The sequence below is a fragment of the Hemicordylus capensis genome, chromosome 2 (assembly GCF_027244095.1).
Source record: "Hemicordylus capensis ecotype Gifberg chromosome 2, rHemCap1.1.pri, whole genome shotgun sequence".
Taxonomy (NCBI): domain Eukaryota; kingdom Metazoa; phylum Chordata; class Lepidosauria; order Squamata; family Cordylidae; genus Hemicordylus; species Hemicordylus capensis.
In genome coordinates, this window is record NC_069658.1 from 254,693,279 (window position 1) to 254,711,972 (window position 18,694).

Sequence of the window (18,694 nt, forward strand, 5' to 3'; positions counted from 1 at the left end):
AACAATTTAAATAGATTTATTCAACTGAAACAATAACATTACAGCATATGTTATTTGCTTAAACAAACATCCATGTTTGTTAACTTATTTGGCTAAACAATATATATATATTTTAAGAAACTTAGACTGTCAGCCCAGCCTACACATGAAAAACTTAAATACTGTCCTCTGTAGCTCACTCATCATCTTCATCTTCTTCTTTGTTCATAATCTGGAAAAGAAAAACAAGTTTTCCTGCTTTATCGGGTCCCAAACGATTTCTCAATTTAGAATGAATGAGTCCAAAGGAATAGAATATTCTTTCAACGCCTGCAGAAGAAGCTACTGCTGTTAAAAGTGAAATCATTACTTGAACAGTCTCTAAATCCAAGTGCTTAAGTGACTTCCACCAGTTCACTGGTGTGACTTTCTTTAAAATATCTTCAGCAAACATATATTTCTTGAATGGTTCCCCCTTAGCTTTGAAGTTTATTATAGTTGGCATTACAGATGGATGATTGCTGGATACCCATGTCATAGCTAACTCCTCTTCCTCAGCACTTAAGTTTTGACCCTGGTACTGGATATTGACAATATTTGCCAAAAAATGAGCTGGAGACAGTACTTGTCCCATTTTTTTTTTAATGCTTGTAATTTAATTCTGTCCATGTGTAGTTCTGTTTTTAAGTGTTCACTCAGTTCCTTCCAAATTTCAACAGCATCAGCAATAAAACAGCTATTTTTCTGTATTTTGTTTAAAGATTCAGAGATGGGTTTCAGGATGCTCAGCATATGTTCAACATTTCTCTTAAGCCCAATGTTGAGGATTTTGGCCGTGACAGTGCCATCTATTTTATCTCGATTTTGTTCACAAACTGTCATCAGAATAGGCCAGTTCTTGATATACTGCTCAAAACAGTCCACCACAGAGTTCCATCTAACATCTTGTGGGAGCGTTAGCTTGGTTCCACCCATCCTTTTCAGAGCTGCAGCAGCAAAGTGATTGTTACGGAAGTATTTAGCAATTTCAACAACATTAGTCTTTATTTCTGGAACACTTAAGTCTTTGGCTAAGAGGTGCAGCAAATGAGCACTGCAACCATATGTTACTAGCTTTGTATTCCCTTCCTGCTCTTCTAAATTTCTTCTCATCTTAGATACATTTGCAGCATTGTCTGTGACCAAACTGCGTACTAGACATTTGAATTTTTGTTCACATGTTATTATAGCTTTTACTGCCACTTCTTGTAAGTATTCTGCTGTGTGCGCATTTCCTGACGTATCAATTGTTTGTGCAAGGAAGACTTTCCCTTCTTCTGCTGTTATACAAGCACATACAATAGGATCATTGTGGACATTACTCCACCCATCAATACTTAGGTTAACAATTCTACCCTCCAGAGCTGTTGCACATTGCTCCATTTCTCTGTCATACACTTTATCCAGCAGTTTCCCTGCAACATCTGCTCTGCTGGGTGGACTGTATCCTGGTCTCAGTGACTGAACCATATTAAAGAAATGTGGGTTCTCAGTCAGACGGAAAGAAGAGTTCGTTGCATAAACAAACTGGGCAATTTTTTTCATCAATTAACTCTTTTTCTAATCTGCTAGTTTTTATCACAAACTTATCTATGGTGGTTCCAGGAGGGAAGGATTTTTTCTTTCTTTTAGGTGATAGTGATATGTGGCTGTGGGTGTCTGATGATGATGCTAATGAAGCACTATCCTGGATGGATAACTCTGAAACTGTAGAACAGGAGGATGGTGATCTTGAAGGTGGATAGTTTCCAGAATCCATGAATTCCCCTAAACAAAAAAGTCAATGCTGTTATTTTATTGTTTATACAATTTCTGCTTATTGTACACAGCACTGCCCCAAAAGGAATATTTGCTTTTCTTCATAACTGTACCAAATGACAGTAACATGCAGTAATAATAAGAAATATAATTTTGCTCAAACATGACAGTTCAAGGCAGTCTTTAGAAATATTATATGATTCAATAAAAATGTTTACCAACCTGAAGATCCTGCCTGTTCAAATGTGTTTCTTTGGTCATCTTCATCACAGCACTTCTCATGATGTTGCCTCATTCGGGCCACCAGGCCTTGCATTTCTTTGTTGCAGTGTTTGCATTTTGCACGCATGCCTGCCTTACCGATAGGTAAAGGAACTTCATTAAAATATTGCCAAACTGGGTCTCTTTTACGGCCTGCTGCCATTATAGGTTTTTTCCTCCAAGGAAAGAATGTGATAAACCTCAGGTCATACACACAAAAAGATCCAAAGACTTGTCTGTCTGTGGCTATGCAGTATTGTGCTCAGAAAGTTTCACTTTCATTTTGTACTGCTTGTCTGCTTGCCCCTCCCTCCTCACACTTAGTTTCACTTTCTTCTTGTGCAGATCTATTCCACTCCAAACAATCAGAAAAATATTGTTTCTATTCTATTTCACTGAATTTCTTGAAACTTAGCACTGAAGGGGTTGATTCTGTATTCATAGGTTTGTAGAACAATAGGATTAAGGTCTTTTTCTCAACTCCGTTCATGTCATAACATTTTTGCTGTGAAGAAGAGGCATGTGATCTCTGCTGAGTCAAATTCAGTTTTGAGAACTGCAAAAGTAAACCAAGCATCTGTGATAATATCTTGTAGGCAGAGAAACTGCCCAATAATCTTACAAAAACCTCTGGAAGAGCATGACATTATGAATGGATTAATGGAATTTATTTACCAAAAAAATTAAACATATACAGCCTTATTCTACATAATTAAAAAACTAATCTTTATTTCATGATGGAATAACCTTTGGATGGTAATATATTTTCCTCAAAAAGCATTTTATTTTAAAAAAAATCCAATTTAAATAAAAAAATCCAATTTAAATCAAAAAAATCTGATTTTTTTGATTAAAAAAAATAAAAAATCATTGATTTTTATCCACCCTGCTTCCAGCTCAACTTCTGTGAATACTTTATTTCTTATTATGAATCTTCTCTGGTCTGCTAGCCTTTGTTCTGTTATTTCTGTATCTGGATGCTTCTCTTTCCTAATTTGGTACATTCTTTTTAAATAACCTCTTCTAGTTGGACTAGACTTGTAATAGCAGATCATTATTTCCTTGTTGGCATTTTTCGTATATTTTTTTCGGTTAAGCGACGTTTCTTCCAGTAACCTTGCAGTCTCCAGCCCCGGTTGCTCAACTGAAGATCCTGAGTCCTGTTGCCCACTTGCCACCAGATGTCCAGGGAGTCCAGCACCTGGCGTGGTCCTTGTTGACCCGGGCGACGACTGATCCGGTATAGATTTATTAAAGTTACGTCTCACCATATTGTTATTATTATTATAAAGTTATGTCTCACCAAGAAATAACAACAACAACAACAACATTAATTATTACATTTATATCCTGCTCTTCCTCCAAGGAGCCCAGAGCGGTGTACTACATACTTGAGTTTGTCCTCACAACAACTCTATGAAGTAGGTTAGGCTGAGAGAAAAGTGACTGGCCCAGAGTCTCCCAGCTAATATCATGGCTGAATGGGGATTTGAACTCGGGTTTCCCTGGTCTTAGTCCAGCACTCTAACCACTATACCACGCTGGCTATATGCTGCACCTTCATCCGACTCTTTGCTCCTTCCAGTTTTCTTGCCAGCCTGCAACCCTGCTGGTTGCAGTTTCCAGTCCTAATTGTTAACCCTGAAAACCCCTGCAAAGAGGCATTATGTTTAAGTGCTGGCCCTCCTGTATTCAGCAGCAAGAAAGCGATTCTCTCTATTTAAGCCCAGCACAGTATCGCTTCCAGTGGCTGTAGCAGGTGTCTCCCTATACATGGATGTGGTGTGTACCTTTTCAAGAGTGTTAAAGAAGAATACAGTAGAATGGGAAAGAAACCTGGAAGTTTTTCACACCCAACGTTTAGTTCGAACCTCCTCTGGAATGGAGGTGTGTGTTCACATATCAGCCAAATTTACCTCAAAGTCCCTGTGAGCTATCAGGGAGCACTTTGCACACAATTTGGGTTTTTCATGGAGTGCTAGAGTGTAGCCCAATTTAGATCCAGGGTAAAAAAATTCACTTTTTGCATCGGTTGTTTTTGGCAACTTGCAGTAAAGGCTCACAGAAAACCTGCACTAAAGCCTGCTATTCACTGTTCCCTCTTAACAGGGATTCCCAGATGTTGCTGACTACAACTCTCAGCATCCCCAGCTGCAGCAGCCTTTGGCTGGGGATTCTGGGAGTTGTAGTCAACAATGTCTGGGAATCCCTGTTAGGGGTAACACTGCTGCTGTCTGGGAAAGCTCCAAAGGAGCTTTCCGTCCAGGAAAGAAAAAGAGCAGGTCCTGATGGCCGCTGGGGGGACTGTAGCTACCTTGATGGGTAATCTTCTGGGTAATTAGCATATGCAAATAAGGAGATGAGGCATTTCTGGGGGGAAATAAAGTCGGTGAGGGAAAGCGTTCTGGAACTTCAAGTGGGGTTAGCCAGAATAGCCAGATATGTGTAGAGAGTGGTGCATAGAGAGGGGCACTCACAGGGAACATGTGTTTTGGGTTCACCATGACATCGAAGGCTTCAGAAAAACTATGGTAGGTGGGTTTTGGAAAATAGCAGTTATCGCTTCTCGGCCTAATGGCTAAGATCATGCGTAGTGTCTGTTCTTATCAGTTTAATATCTGATATGCTCTTTAATTGAGAGCTAAGCATATTAAATTGATTTTTGGAACAGGGTGTTGGTCTGGGAGCTTGCTCCAACCACACCAAGCATTGTTCTGGTATTGCAGTGCTTCCAGAAATGGTGCACCTTTTAAAAATGGTTTAAAAATAGAATGAGAAAAAAGTTTATACACTGAGGGGTTTTCTGAAACAAACTCCCTGTGTTTTAAGCTGCAGTTCTATATTATATCCAAACTCAGTTTGGATGTAACATGGTACTAACTGACAAAGGTAAAGTGTGCCTTCAGGTCAGTCTTGACTCCTGGTGCCCACAGAGCCCTATGGTTTTCTTTGGTAGAATACAGGAGGGGTTTACCATTGCCTCCTCCTGTGCAGTATGAGATGATGCCTTTCAGCACCTTCCTATATCGCTGCTGCTCAATATAGGTGTTTCCCATAGTTTGGGAAACATACCAGAGGGGATTCGAACGGGCAACCTCTGGCTTGGTAGTCAAGCCATTTCCCTGCTGCACCATTAGGTGGCTGGCAAAGGGACACCCCTTAAAGTGAGGGCTCTCTTCTATTTAGTAGGAGGAGAGTACCTCTCTGTATCCAACCTGGCACAGAGTCCCTTCCAAGTAGCTGTTCCAGCGGTGGCTGGTGCAGGTGCCATGCGGGCAGGGGGTACCTTCAACTCTAAATTACCAGGTGCTTACCTCTCCTCCCGCCACACCTGAAAGCTGTTGTGAGCAGTGCCGCACCGCCCGGCACCTGCTGCGGTGGAGCATTGGCTCCCCCACTCAGCTGGCGGAGGCCATTTGCGTGGCCAGCAAATGGCCTCCATGCATTTGTGGAGGCCAACTGAGTGGAGGAACCGATCCTCCGCCGCAGCGGGTGCTGGGTGGTGCGCTGCTGCTCACAACAGCTTTCAGGTGCGGCTGGAGGAGAGGTAAGCAACTAGTAATTTAGAAGGTGCCTCCCACCGCCCGCCCGCCCCCCCGCAGTGGCACCCACACCAGCCACCTCTGCTGTGTTCTAAAAGTTTCCCTGCCCCAAAGCGAATGTTCCCTTTGGGGCAGGGAACAATTTTATCTTTCTTTTCACTATATAAACCACTTTGTGATCTTTTTCTTTAGGAATGTTATATATTCATGATCGTAATACAATAATAATATAACTAGCTGACCCCGTACAGAGCATCTGTGCAGTTGTGTACTGAGCCTGTGACATCCCCCCGGCAGCTCGCCCGCTCGCCCTCCCCCCGGCAGCTCGCCCGCTCGCCCTCCCCCCGGCAGCTCGCCCGCTCGCCCTCCCCCCGGCAGCTCTCCCCATTGGGCAGGCCAGGGCCAGGCCATCCCACCACTGCCTCCCACCTTCTCCTCCTGGCTGGTAGGGCTTTGCCTGCCGTCTGCCCACCTCCTCACCACTGCCATCATTTCTCCCCCCCACCACCTCCTCTTCCTGGCAAGCGGGGCTTCGCCCGCCGTCCACCCACCTCTTCTGGCTGGAGGGGCTTCGCCTGCCAGCCCTCCACCTCTGCATCCTGACTGCCGCCATTCTTTCTCTCTGCTTCAATGCTGGAACTCTTGCACGCTCTAGAGCATCTGCGCGTTAGTACTTGATTGCTCCCCTCACCTCAGAGATCTTCCCACCCTCACCTGGTCTGAACTCCTGCTCCTCCTCCATCTCCTCACCCTTCTTGGTCATGGCTGCAGCATTGCTGCTGCCTATTGGCCAAACTGCAGCCCCCTATCCCCAGAGACCTCCCCACCCTCACCTGATCCCCGCTCCTGCTCCTCCCCCCAGGAGCAGCAGCAGTGGTTGACCAGGCCGTTCCTCACTGCTGCCACCACCATGGCCGCTCGTTCCCCTCAGGCCGCTGACAGGCCCAGGCCCATCCCTTGCCTGCCTGCCTGCATCTTACAATGGCCTCAGTAGCCCTAAACAGCAGCAGTGGTTGCCCGGACCCTTCCTTGCTGCCAGTGCCGCCATGGCCACTCATTCCCCTGTCAGGCTGCTGACAGGCTCAGGCCCGTCCCTTGCCCTTCCTTCGGTCTCTCTTCTTCCTCCCTTCTTTTTCTCTTTCTCTCTCCCCCACTTGCTCTTCTCCACTCTTTCTTCCCCCTCCCTTCATGTTTTTTCTCCCTTCTTCCCTGAGTTAAAAGATTTTGTTCATTTACACAACGGCATCCTCCTTCTCCTGAAGGGGCTCTTTCCTCCCTCAGGACCTGTCTTTTTGCAGACCTCTGCCTGCTATCCTTTTATATCCAGAACATCTTCGGACCAGTAACAGCTGCATTCCAACTGACCTTAACCATCACAGGCCCCTCCTCCTTATCTGCATAGGGAATCCCCACTGCCCAATCACCATGGTGCTTCTGCTCTCACAGGCTCCTTCTCCCTATCTGCATATGGAATCCCCACTGCCCAATCAGGTGCTTCTGCTTGCAAACTCAGCCAATCGCCTCCTTCCCACCACATCGCCACGCATGGCCCGTCTTGGAGAAATAATAATATAGATTACTCCCACTTAGATTTAGTGCTTCTGTATGCATGCTTCACCGCACCCCCTCAATCCAAATCAAACTGTTTCTAATCCTTTCTCTTGCTGTTTGCTGTCAAAGGGTTTTAAGACCTATTTTCCTGAGTAAATTATTCATCATCATAAAAATTGTGTAATTACTGTAACTGCTGTTAATTTATGATGCCCAAAGCAGTAACTGGTGTTTATTATTAATGGGCCAGTGTGTTATGCGCTGATGTGTGTGTTTAGCTTAAAAACTAGATTTTTCACACACACCCTCTTCTTTCTCCCTTCCAAATTAAATAGTTGGTTCCTTTAAATTAAAGTCTGAACTATGCCTGGTTCTAGGGAGCGTGTGTTGGAAATAGACATTGGGGATAAATAATTACTGTGGGGGGGGGTGGTTTTGAGAGAGAGAGAGAGATTTAAAGTATAACTAAATTGAATTAAATTAAATTAAATATTTTTAAAGATTGAGAAACGCACATAGAGCTTCCTGATAGTCTTACCCCTGCTAACTGGGCAAAGAGGCACCTTTTACCGGTGGTGATTCTCTTTATTTAGCAGGGGGAGAGTAACTGGCCCTATCCACCCCCAGCACAGAATCTCTCCAGTGACTGTTGCTGGTATCTATCTTATGTTTCTTCTTAGAATGTGAGCCCTTTGGGGACAGGGTTCCATCTTATTTGTTTGTTATTTCTCTGTGTAAACCACCCTGAGCCATTTTTGGAAGGGCGGTATAGAAATCGAATTATATAATAATAAATAATAATAATAATAATTATTATTATTATCATCATCATCATCTAGACCGGGGTCCTCAAATTTTGTTCCCCAGATGTTGGACTACAACTCCCATTATCCCCAGGCACAATGGCAAAAGACAGTGGATGATGGGAGTTGTAGTGCAATAGCAGATTCAGGGGTGGGAAACCGCTTCTGCAGAGCTTCAGAAGCAGTGGAAAACTCCCTCCACCCTTTTTAGTTCATTTGTACTGGCAAGGCTTTCATCTTGATTTTCCACCTATGCAAGTTTATATTTGAGGCTTCTATGGGGAAATGCATTATTGTTCAGAAATGAAAGCTAGTTTTCAATGTTTTGGCAGTGTGAGCTAATATTATGGTAAAAGACAAGTTTTCTGAAAGATGCGTGTCAGACGTTTTGAGGGGGGCGCGGTGAGGCACAATTTCAGTGTGTGCCCTAGGCGCCATTTTCCCTAGTTATGCCTTTGGGCAGGGGGTGAGACTGAGAAGAGGAGGAAGAGGAGCAGCCGAGCACAATTCTGGAACTTATTTTATTTATTTATTTAATGGATTTTTATACCGCCCCAAACCAAAGATTTAATTCTGGAAGGATGCGTAGGAGCCAGGAGCGCCAGTTTGTGCTTTCACAAACTGTGAAAAACTTATCCTTACCCATAAACTCTGCTGCCCCTTCACACTTTTCCCTCTTCCACCTTTCACTGTGCGTCTTTTCAACGTGAATCATTTGGAAGCGCCTCTGATTCTGGGGGAGGTTGGTAACTCCACCCCTTTCTAGAAAGGAATTTCCTTTCCAGAGGAAGCGGCCGCCCGCCCGCCCGCCCAGCGACCTCTGTGTAGCCCGGCAGGGTGGGGGGAAAGGAAACCGAAACTTAAGCCATCTGGAGCCCTATATAGAGATACCTTCCGGAAAGTGTGTCACTTTTAAGAGAAGTTAGCTTACAACATCTGTGCAAACAGAAAAAAGAAGAAGCGAAAAGGAGAACTATAATAGCTGGGAGTTGTAAGCTGACTGTTTCGTTTCTATGTTGGAGCTGAAGAGATCTATCTGAGACTTTATTTGCAAACAGTGAGACAGTTGCAACTTTGCAGTGTTTGAGACATGGCTGCGGAGAGGCTGAGGGAAAAGTTTCAGAATGAAGCAACGTGCTCCGTTTGCCGGGACTTTTTCACAGAGCCGGTGATCCTAGAGTGTGGGCACAGTTTTTGCCACACGTGCATTGCCGAGAGATGGGCAGAGCCTTCCTTAGATGCCACCGCCTCCTGCCCCGATTGCCAAGAGACGGGGCAGCAGAGGAGATTCAAGCCCAATCGGCAGCTGGCCGGCCTTGCAGAAATCGCCAAGCAGTTGAGTGAGCAGGCAGAGCAAGAAGCAGCAGGAGGAAAACTCTGTGAGAGGCACCAGGAACCCCTGAAACTCTTCTGTGAGGAGGATGAGGCCTTCCTCTGTCTGGTGTGCGAGAAATCCAGGAAGCACCGAGATCACAGCGTGATTCCTATGGAGGAGGCTGTCGAAGAGTACAAGGTAGGAAGAATTCGCTGTTCTCCTGAGATTGAGGAGTAACCAGCGTGGATTCTGAGAGGTTCAAGGAGAGGAGAGGGGGAACTCTGGCCAGAGTAGGAGGGGGAAATGGGACTAAAGCTGTAGATGTGGCCAGGAGGAGGAACTGGGGGTTTCTAGCTCTGCCCCATAGCATTTGGACAGGTCTGGTCTGGAGAGAAGTTCATATGCCCAGACCAGATCCTGAAGGATCTGTATCCTCCAAGCTGCTGTATCTTTTATTTATATTCATTTATGACATGTTTTTATATTCCACTCTTCTTCCAAGGAGCCCATAGCAATTTACATGATCATTATGTTTAGAACACCCCCTTTGAGGTAGGTTAGGTCTAGTGGTAAGTGACTGGCTCAGAGTCACCCTGTGAGTTTCATGGCTGAATATGGATTTGAACTCTGGTCTCCCTGGTCATAGACCAATACTCTAACCATCTCACCTAAGTAGGACTGATGGAGCTGGCCATGTAGTAGTGTTGTTGAGGTCCAGCACAAAAGTCTGTTTTGGAGCACCTCCACTTCTTATGGAGGATATAGAATTAAAATGACAACCTGCATATCCCACTTGAGAATTAGTTGCACATAAAATAGATGTTTGGACCAGGCATCAGCAGCTCACAGGTGTCTACCAAGTTATTTGGAGTTTGGAGCTGGTCAATTCTCAGTTCCTCATCAGGCTGCATTTTTTTAAAAAAATCATTTATATCCTGCTTTTCCTCCAAGGAGCTCAGAGTTGTGTACATGGTTATGTTTATGCATGAGTTCAGCCTCTTGCTTCAGCCAAAGTGGTGGCAAGGTCCAGGAATTCATATTATTCCTTTTCTGTATCTTTAACCTTTTTGTTCAACCCAACTTTTTCCTTCCTTTTTGCCACCATTCCTATACTGTGTCTGGTGTTTGTGTGCTGCAGGGAATAACTGAGTCCAGGCCCAACTCCAGTTTGATGGATTTGGTAGCCCCCTTCCAGGGCTATGGAAGGACAAACAGGATAGACAGAACATATCATTCATTTTCTTTCCCTAACCCCATCTGAACATTTGTTTTCCCTTTTAGGGTCAGATTTGTGCCTGTCTGGAGAATCTGAGGAAGCAGAGAGAAGAGATTCTGGTGTATCAATCAAACACTGAAAAGGAAAGTCAAGACCTACTTGTAGGTTGTCACATTTATAAAAGCTGTAACCGATTTTTGGCATGTGCTGATTTGTTATCTTTAAAATGGATTGCTTCAGCAGTCTGCCTAAAGAAACCAAGTAGTAGTTTTTTGTTGGTCCTTATTTCAGTAATAACTAGTTGTCTTATAGCATCTTAGAGACTAAGAATAAGTTATGGCATGAACTATCACAAACCATCTGTAGCCCAGATGCATACAAGTAGTTCTAAGTGGGACTAATGGAACCCCTTTTCCTTTTCTTTTAACATGGTGAATCTTACCTGGGGACCCCCCCCCGTGTTTTACAAATTTGGCCTTGTAGCACAGTGCTATACAAGAGTTAAAAGGGGATTTTAGTAGCTGAGTGGCTGCCATTTTGTTTCATTCTTGGCTACTTGTATGCATCTGGGCTACTGATCAGAAAAAATATTGCAGTCAGAGTCCCGTGTGCTGTGGATTTGGTTTGTATTGGACTATAAACCCAAAGAGGGGACACACACAGACATTTTTAGATTGTGAGCCCTTTGGGGACAGGGATCCATCTTATTTATTTATTATTTCTCTGTGTAAACTGCCCTGAGCCATTTTTGGAAGGGCGGTATAGAAATTGAATTAATAATAATAACAACAACAACATCATAAGCCTTCTTTTCTTAGAAAATAGGTTTGAAAGTTCTCCTAAGCAATTGGGTATGGATGAATTTACAAAGTGGGGCAAAGGTCAGTGTGCTTCATTACCATGCAGAGCACAAATGGAGAAGAGACCTCTTTAGAATGAGTGTGACCTATAGCTGACCAGGTGATAAAATAGCCTTGCTAGAGAGAGATTAGGAACACCGACTGACATTTAGGCTAAGTTATTCAATAGTACTATTCAGGGAGTAGTATAAAAGGACTCTGTACTACTTGGGAGTATTAAAGTAAGTAAAGTGTGCCGTAAAGTCGATTTTGACTCCTGGCGTCCAAAGACCCCTGTGGTTTTCTTTGGTAGAATACAGGAGGGGTTTACCATTGCCTTCTCCCACACAGTGTGAGATGATGCTTTTCAGCATCTTCCTATATCGCTGCTGCCCAGTATATGTGTCTATTTATCAAATGTATATACTGCACAAACTTTCATCTCTGGGCAGTTAACATAAAAGAATTAAAATACACATAAAAAGTTAAAACAGTTCAACAATTTAACATCAACCATAAAATTAAAACAGACAGTTTTAAACAGCTGAGAAAGCTTGGGTGAAAAGATGGGTTTTCAGATGTTTTTTAAAAATTGCCAGAGATGGGGAGGATCATATTGCAGGTACTATATATATAGATATAGTACCAGCAGGGATTCAAACCAGCACACTTCTGCTTGTTAGTCAAGCATTTCCCTGATGTGCCACTTAAGGTGACATACTTGGGAGTATTAGGATATTTCAATTCTTCAATTAGATGGCCAATCCCAGTTACTACTGAGATGGAATTCCACAGTATCAAATTTGCAATGAATTTCAGTTCAGCAGCTTCATGATGGAACCTTCCTTTGGGAAACTCCTCCTACATTGAATGCAGAATGTAGTTTCTGTGAGAAGTCAGAGCTTTGTGCCTATCCATAAAGTTCACACAGCATGCCAACTTACTTGTCATATTCCTGATCTTGAAGAATTGCTTTCCCCCTCATTCCATTTGCTTGTTGCAGAAACAGGCAGAAACAGCGAGGCAGAAGGCAGTGGCGGCGTTCAAGGAAATGCGCCAGTTTCTGGAGGAAAAAGAGAACTATTTGTTGGCTGCGATGGAAGAGGCAGACAAGGAGATTGTGAAGAAAAGAGACGAACACGTGGCCAGACTCGCAAAGGAACTCTCTTCTCTTGATGATACCATTCAGGAGTTGGAAGAGAAATGTCAGCAGGTGGCCGATGAGCTCTTGGGGGTAAGACTGTGACAGGAGCAGCCTGGCCCTTCTCCAGATGGAGTGCTCTGTACCTTTCAGCACCTGGGTGTTCTTCACACAGCAGGCTTTACTGTGAGGTTATTGCGAGGCTTACTGCAAGCTTGAAGTTGTCCCAAAAACTTTTTGGGATGATTTTTTTTTTTACACCCGATATAATTTGGGCTACACACTTAACGTGCAGTGAAAACCCAAATTGTGTGTGCGGTGCTCCCCGATAGCTTGCAGGTACTTTGAGGTAAATCTACTGGATATGTGAATGCATATCCTCCATTCCGTAGGAGATGTGAGCTAATGGGCTTTAAACATCCTGTGTGAAAAACACCCTGCTTAGGTGCAGAGGTTAGAGTGCTGGACTAGGACCGGGGAGACCTGAGTTCAAATCCCCATTCAGCCATGATACTTGCTGGGTGACTTTAGGGTTGTTGTGAGGAGAAACCTAAGTATGTAGTACACCGCTCTGGGCTGGGCTCCTTGGAGGAAGAGCGGGATATAAATGTAAACTTGCCACATGCCCTGCCCACATATATATGTGAAGGAGAGCAGCTTTTGGTGCTGGGCTTTTGAATGCACAGGAGCATTCACGAGAAATAGCTCAGAACATTCACCTTAGTGTGGCTGCCTTGTCTCATGAAGACTGCAAGGAGCATTTTCTCCCTGCTTGATTGACATATGTCCCCAGCACAATCCTTGGGTGATGTATATGAGGCAGTCCTTCACCAAGGTAATGAGGAGAGGTCATTGCTGTCCAGAATCTGAGGGTTTGATATTCATTCTATAGAAATTCACTGCTGGGTCAGACCGAAGATCCATCTACTCCAGGATCTGGTTTCTAAAACTGTCTGGGTGTTGCTTCTGGGAAGGCAACCCTTAGGGCATGAAGGCTACAGCCCTTCTCTGCTGTTTGTCTCCAGCTGTTGGCATTTGAGGTATGCTGCTTCTGAACCTGGAGGTTCTGTTTAGCCATTATCATGGCTAATGCCCATTGACAACCTGTCTTTAATACATTTGTCAAATCTGTTCCTAAAATAAGCTAGTGGCTGTCATGGCATTTTATTGGAGCAAATTTCACATGTTAACCTGGCATTGTGCGAGGAAATGTTTGTCTACCCTAAATGGTCTGCACTGAACTCCCTCTTTTTCCGCTTCCTTTCCTCATAGGACATTGTGAGCACCTTGCACAGGTATGTAGTTCCCACTAATGCACTACATTATTGTTACGTTGGAAAACATTTGGGTAAGATGTGAAGGGGCCACCTAATGGTGCAGTGGGGAAATGACTTACCTACAAGCAAGAGGTTGTTGGTTTGAATCCCTGCTGGTATGATTCCCAGACTATGGGAAACACCTATACTGGGCAGCAGTGATTAGGGATGTGCACGAACTTGTTCGGCATTCTATTAGAACACCAAACAGGTTTGGAACCCTGTGATTGAACGTGGGGTCGGGGGTGGCTTTAAGGATGGGGGTGGGTGCACTCCCCCCCCCCAGCTGCATTCCCCCTGCTGGTACTCTCTTAAAAACTGGACCGGCAGGGCGGCAGTGTACCTCCCTGCCACCCTGTCCCCTCTTTGGTCTGGAAGTGTCTGGAATTGCTGCATGCATGCGTACATCCAGCCACTTCTGGACCAAAGAGGAGATGGGGCAGCAAGGAGGTACACTGCTGCCCTGCTGGTCCAGTTTTTAAGGGAGTGCTAGGGGGGAAATGCACCTGGGGGGCAGTAAGTTCACACACCCCTCGGTCTTTAAAGGTGTCCGCCTTGCTTTCAAACCAGCCCCCGTCGGTTTCGTGCACATCCCTAGCAGCGATATAGGAAGATGCTGAAAGGCATGATCTCATACTGCATGGGAGGAGGCAATGTTAAACCCCTCCTATATTCTACCAAAGAAAACCACAGGGTTCTGTGGGCGCCAGGAATCGACACCAACTCAGCAGCACAACCAACCAAGATGTGAAGGATGCACCTTTAGGGAAGGGATGGACAACTAATGACCTATGGAGCAGATCCAGCCTCCAAAAGTCATGTACTAGGCTCTAGTGCTCTTACCAAATCTTTGATAAGGTATGGTAAACTATTTAGTGATATTTCTAAGGAAAACAATAATAGTTCTGGCCCCTGGACTAATGATTTGAGTAATGGATTCCTTGGAAGACTGGTGTGTACGGAACCAGCGCCTGCCAGTTTGAAGGTGGGGGGCATAACTTTAAGGACGGGAGGGTGCTCCCACCACATTTCCCCCACCAGCGCTGTCTGTTAAAATGGTCTGGCAGAGCAGCAGAGTACTTGCTTGCCGTCCCGTGCCTCCTTGGACCACAATTGGCTGGTGCGCATGCACACGTCATCCTTAAAGTTCCCCCCCTTTGAGCCTGCCGAACCACTGGGCTTTCGAACCAGTTCGGAGGCCCATAAAAACTCTATGCCAAGCCATTTCAGGAGATCTGAAGAGTGTGGCAAAAAGGGTGTTTTACCCCCTTTTTATGAAGGCAAATGACAGATTCCTCCCCATGAGGGCGGAATGATGGTCCAAGGGGAGGCTTCAGTTCCAGAGGTTTTTGTAATTTTCTGCCATGAAACAAGCCACTTCTCGGAGTTTTTGAATGGGCTTTGAAAAAATGAATAAATAAAAATGTATTATTATTATTTTAAAAAATCAACAGAGATTGTCCAATCCACTTCAAATTAAATATACAGAGCACCCTGCCCTACATCTGTGCCATTATCAAAGGCCTATAGCAGGTCATTCCATAAATAGACAAGTGGGGGTGGGGGGTGGGGACCACAAAAAAGAAATCCCATACCTTCCATTGATGGCTCTGAGGAGAAGAACGGCACAGGCTTAGCACACGACTGCAGGGCAGAGCAGAGTCTGCCTACAGAGCTCTGGTGGGCAGCCAGCACTGGCCACTCTTCCTCCTTTCTTCTCTGCTGCCTCCAGGCAGTCTGCCAGCGCACACTGGAGAGCTTCAGAGGGGCCGGCAGAGAGGCCTCTGGCAGCCCTGCCCACTCACCAAACAGCTGATAGTCAGGTGGTGGAGAGGGAGCTGTAGCCAGCAGCCTGCCTCGGCATGAGGCGAGCCTTTCAACAGCAGGCAAGCCTCCCAATCCTGGCCAGCCCCGTGCTGCTGGCTCGTGGGGTACAGAGGAGGCATCTCAGAGTTTGTGCTGTTTGCAGGGCAGGAAGTGCAAACAAGAGGCTGGATGGCCATTTGTCAGGTATGCTGCCACAGTTTCCTTCATTGAGCAGGGGCTTGTTCCAAAGCAGGAGTTTTCAGCCTTTAAAAAGCAATTGCGATCTTGTCTGTCTGAAAGCTGCAGCTCAGGCATCCCTTATCTATCTACACACACACACACTTACACATTACAGTTATGAGACAGACTGCCAAGTAGGGAAGAACTGCAACACCCACAGATAAATCTTGCCAGCACACACAAGGAAGGTTTCCACTCCGTTTCTCCTCCCTCCTTCTGAAGCCTTGTGGCCAGGGCTTCACAACATTTCCTTGGCCTGGTCCTGCCCCTCTGTCCTCCTTGCCTCATGATTGGCTGGCTACATGCTGAGGCCCAGCCCACCTTTCCCTCAGCCTGACTGGTAGGCTCAGCAGTGAGGGAAATGCTGACTGATGCTCAGTGGCTGCATTTTCCTTTCCGCTGAACTGTCTGTCAGACTGAGGATGGTGGGGTGGGCTGAGCCTAAGCATGCAACCAGCCAATGTGGAGGAGGGAGGGATGCTGCTTGACACTCCTCCCCTCTCCTCTTCTCTTGGAGAAGACACATTAGCTTGAAGTTGGGATGAATCTTCTGATCAGCAGGCAGATAATGGTGCAGCATCACAGAGAGGTGGGAGAACTCTGCATATCCCCAGCAAGCCTTTGAAGTACCTCCAGTTTACAGTCCCTGGATGAGAAGACCTCCAGGGTCTCTTCCAACTCTGAATGGGATTTACCTTTTTGTAAACGGTCGCTGCCCCGAGATTGTGGAATGCGCTCCTTGCTGAGATACGATCCTCCCCATCTCTGGCAATTAAAAAACCCCCCTGAAAACTCATCTTTTCGCCCAAGCTTTCTCAGCTTCATAAATAATAATAATAATAATTGGATTTTAATTGCTGGTTTATTTTTAAATTGTTAAATTGTTTTAAAGTTTTTTGTATATGTTTTTAACTGTTTTTACGCTATTGTTAACCGTCCAGAGACGAAAGTTTGGGGCGGTGTACAAATTTGATAAATAAATAATAAATAAATAAACAAACATCCTCAGAGATCACTGTAGGATTGCATTAGGTCAGCAGCACTGTCTGCTTCCTCCACCCCTGTCATAGGGAAGAGTATTTGGTGATGTTAACTCTTGGTTGAATTTGTACCTCATTTCAGAAGGAAAAAGTCATAAACCTGCATGTTCAATGATCTCAACTCTATCTTTCAGGGCAGGATCAGCCTTAACCTCATTAAGTGCTCTGTGGTGTTTCATCCACCACCCACTCATAATATTGTCTAAAAGTTACATTTTTACTTATTACTAAAATACATATATGGATTTTGGGGATATCAACAAACCCCATTGCAGGGAGCTGGTCTTGTGGTAGTAAGCATGACATATCCTCTTACCTAGGCAGGGTCTGCCCTGGTTGCATTTGAATGAGAGACAACATGTGAGCACTGTAAGATATTCCCCTTAGGTCAATAGAACTGCTCTGGGAAGAGCATCTAGGTTCCAAGTTCCCTCTCTGGCATCACCAAGATTAGATTAAGAACATAAGAACAGCCCTGCTGGATCAGGCCCATGGCCCATCTAGTCCAGCATACTGTTTCACACATGGCCCACCAGATGCCACTGGGAGCCTACAGGTTGTTACTCCCATGCAACTGGTACTCAGAGGCATCCTGCTTCTGAGGCTGTAGGTGGCCTATAGCTCTCCAACTAGTAGCCACTGTTGGACTTCTCCTCCATGAAGTTATCCAAACCCCTCTTAAAGCCATCCAGGTTGTTGGCTGTCACCTCATCTTGTTGCATAGAACTCCACAAGTTGATTATGCGTTGTGTGAAAACGTACTTCTGTATGTTGGCGCTAAATTTCGTGGCAATCAGTTTCACGGGATGATGTTCTAGTCATCTGGATCTAGTGTTATGTGAGAAGGAGAAGAATGTCTCTATATCCACTTTCTCCACACCATGCAGGATTTTATAGACCTCTATCATGTCTCCCTGCAGTCATCTTTTTTTTTCTAAACTAAAAAGCCCCAGGTGTTGTAGCCTTGCCGCATAAGGAAGGTGCTTTAGGCCCCTGATCATCTTGGTTGCCCTCTTCTGCACCTTGTCCAGTTCTACAATTTCATTCTTTAGATGTGGTGACCAGAATTGTAGACAGTACTCCAGGTGTGGCCACACCATCATTTTGTACAAGGGTATTATAATATTAGCTGTTTTATTTTCAACCCACTTCCTAATGATCCCTAGCATGGAATTGGCCTTTTTCACAGCTGCCACACATTGAGTCGACATTTTCAATGAGTTGTCCACCACGACCCCAAGATCCCTTTCCTAGTCAGTCACCGACAACTTAAATCCCATCAGCATATACTTGAAGTTGGGTTCTTCCACCCAATGTGCATCACTTTACACTTGCCAACATTGAACTGCATTTGCCATTTTGTTGCCCACTCACCCAGTTTGAAGAGATCCTTTTGGAGCTCCTCGCAATCTCTTTTGGATTTCACTACCCCAAAGAGTTTGGTATCATCTGCAAATTTGGCCACCTCGCTGCTTAACCCTACTTCTAGATAACTTATGAATAAATTAAAAAGCACTGGTCTCAATACAGATCCCTGGGGGACCCCACTTCTTACTTTCGTTCATTGTGAGAACTCTCCATTTATACCTACCCTCTGTTTCCTGTCCTTCAACCAGTTAGCAATCCACGTTTGTACTTACGTATGTACTCCTTATCCCATCTGCTAAGTTTCCTCAAGAGTCTTTGATAGGGAACTTTGTTGAAAGCTTTTTGGAAGTTGAGAGAGATTCCTGCCTACAACCTTGGAAAAGTGGCTGCCAGTCTTTGTAGACAATACTGAGCAAGATAGACCAATGGTCTGACTCAGTATATGGTAACTTCTTATGTTCCTAAATGTACTATGTACTT

The 18,694-nt window shown here is 44.9% G+C and overlaps 2 protein-coding genes and 1 non-coding gene across 4 annotated transcripts in view; 2 read left to right on the forward strand and 1 right to left on the reverse strand.

Moving 5' to 3' along the window:
* Nucleotides 1-12,362, reverse strand: LOC128345716 (uncharacterized). 2 transcript variants are annotated; one of them, XM_053298102.1, is made up of 2 exons: nt 12,248-12,362; nt 1-1,785 (listed from the first exon to the last, which is right to left on the reverse strand). In XM_053298102.1, exon 2 carries the CDS (start codon nt 1,561-1,563, stop codon nt 541-543), a length of 1,023 nt encoding a protein of 340 aa, XP_053154077.1. In that variant the 5' UTR covers nt 1,564-1,785; nt 12,248-12,362; the 3' UTR covers nt 1-540. The 2 variants fall into 2 exon arrangements, with proteins under 2 accessions (XP_053154077.1, XP_053154076.1); XM_053298101.1 differs by lacking the exon at nt 12,248-12,362 and adding an exon at nt 1,999-4,126.
* On the forward strand, nt 4,596-4,788 carry LOC128348334 (U2 spliceosomal RNA). The gene has a single exon (XR_008318084.1). It is a non-coding gene; the product is annotated as a U2 spliceosomal RNA (small nuclear RNA).
* The window catches only part of LOC128345714 (E3 ubiquitin-protein ligase TRIM7-like), a 24,529-nt gene continuing 11,855 nt past the window's right edge, over nt 6,021-18,694 (forward strand). Inside the window, exons 1-4 of the mRNA XM_053298099.1 lie at nt 6,021-9,446; nt 10,530-10,625; nt 12,307-12,537; nt 13,717-13,739. Coding sequence (XP_053154074.1) covers nt 9,024-9,446; nt 10,530-10,625; nt 12,307-12,537; nt 13,717-13,739 — 773 coding nt within the window. The 5' untranslated portion in view covers nt 6,021-9,023. The remainder of the gene's footprint in view (nt 9,447-10,529; nt 10,626-12,306; nt 12,538-13,716; nt 13,740-18,694) is intronic.

What these genes read in the sequence shown, in the direction of transcription:
- LOC128345716 (XM_053298102.1), bottom strand. Translation starts at nt 1,563, where the DNA reads ATGAAAAAAATTGCCCAGTTTGTTTATGCAACGAACTCTTCTTTCCGT.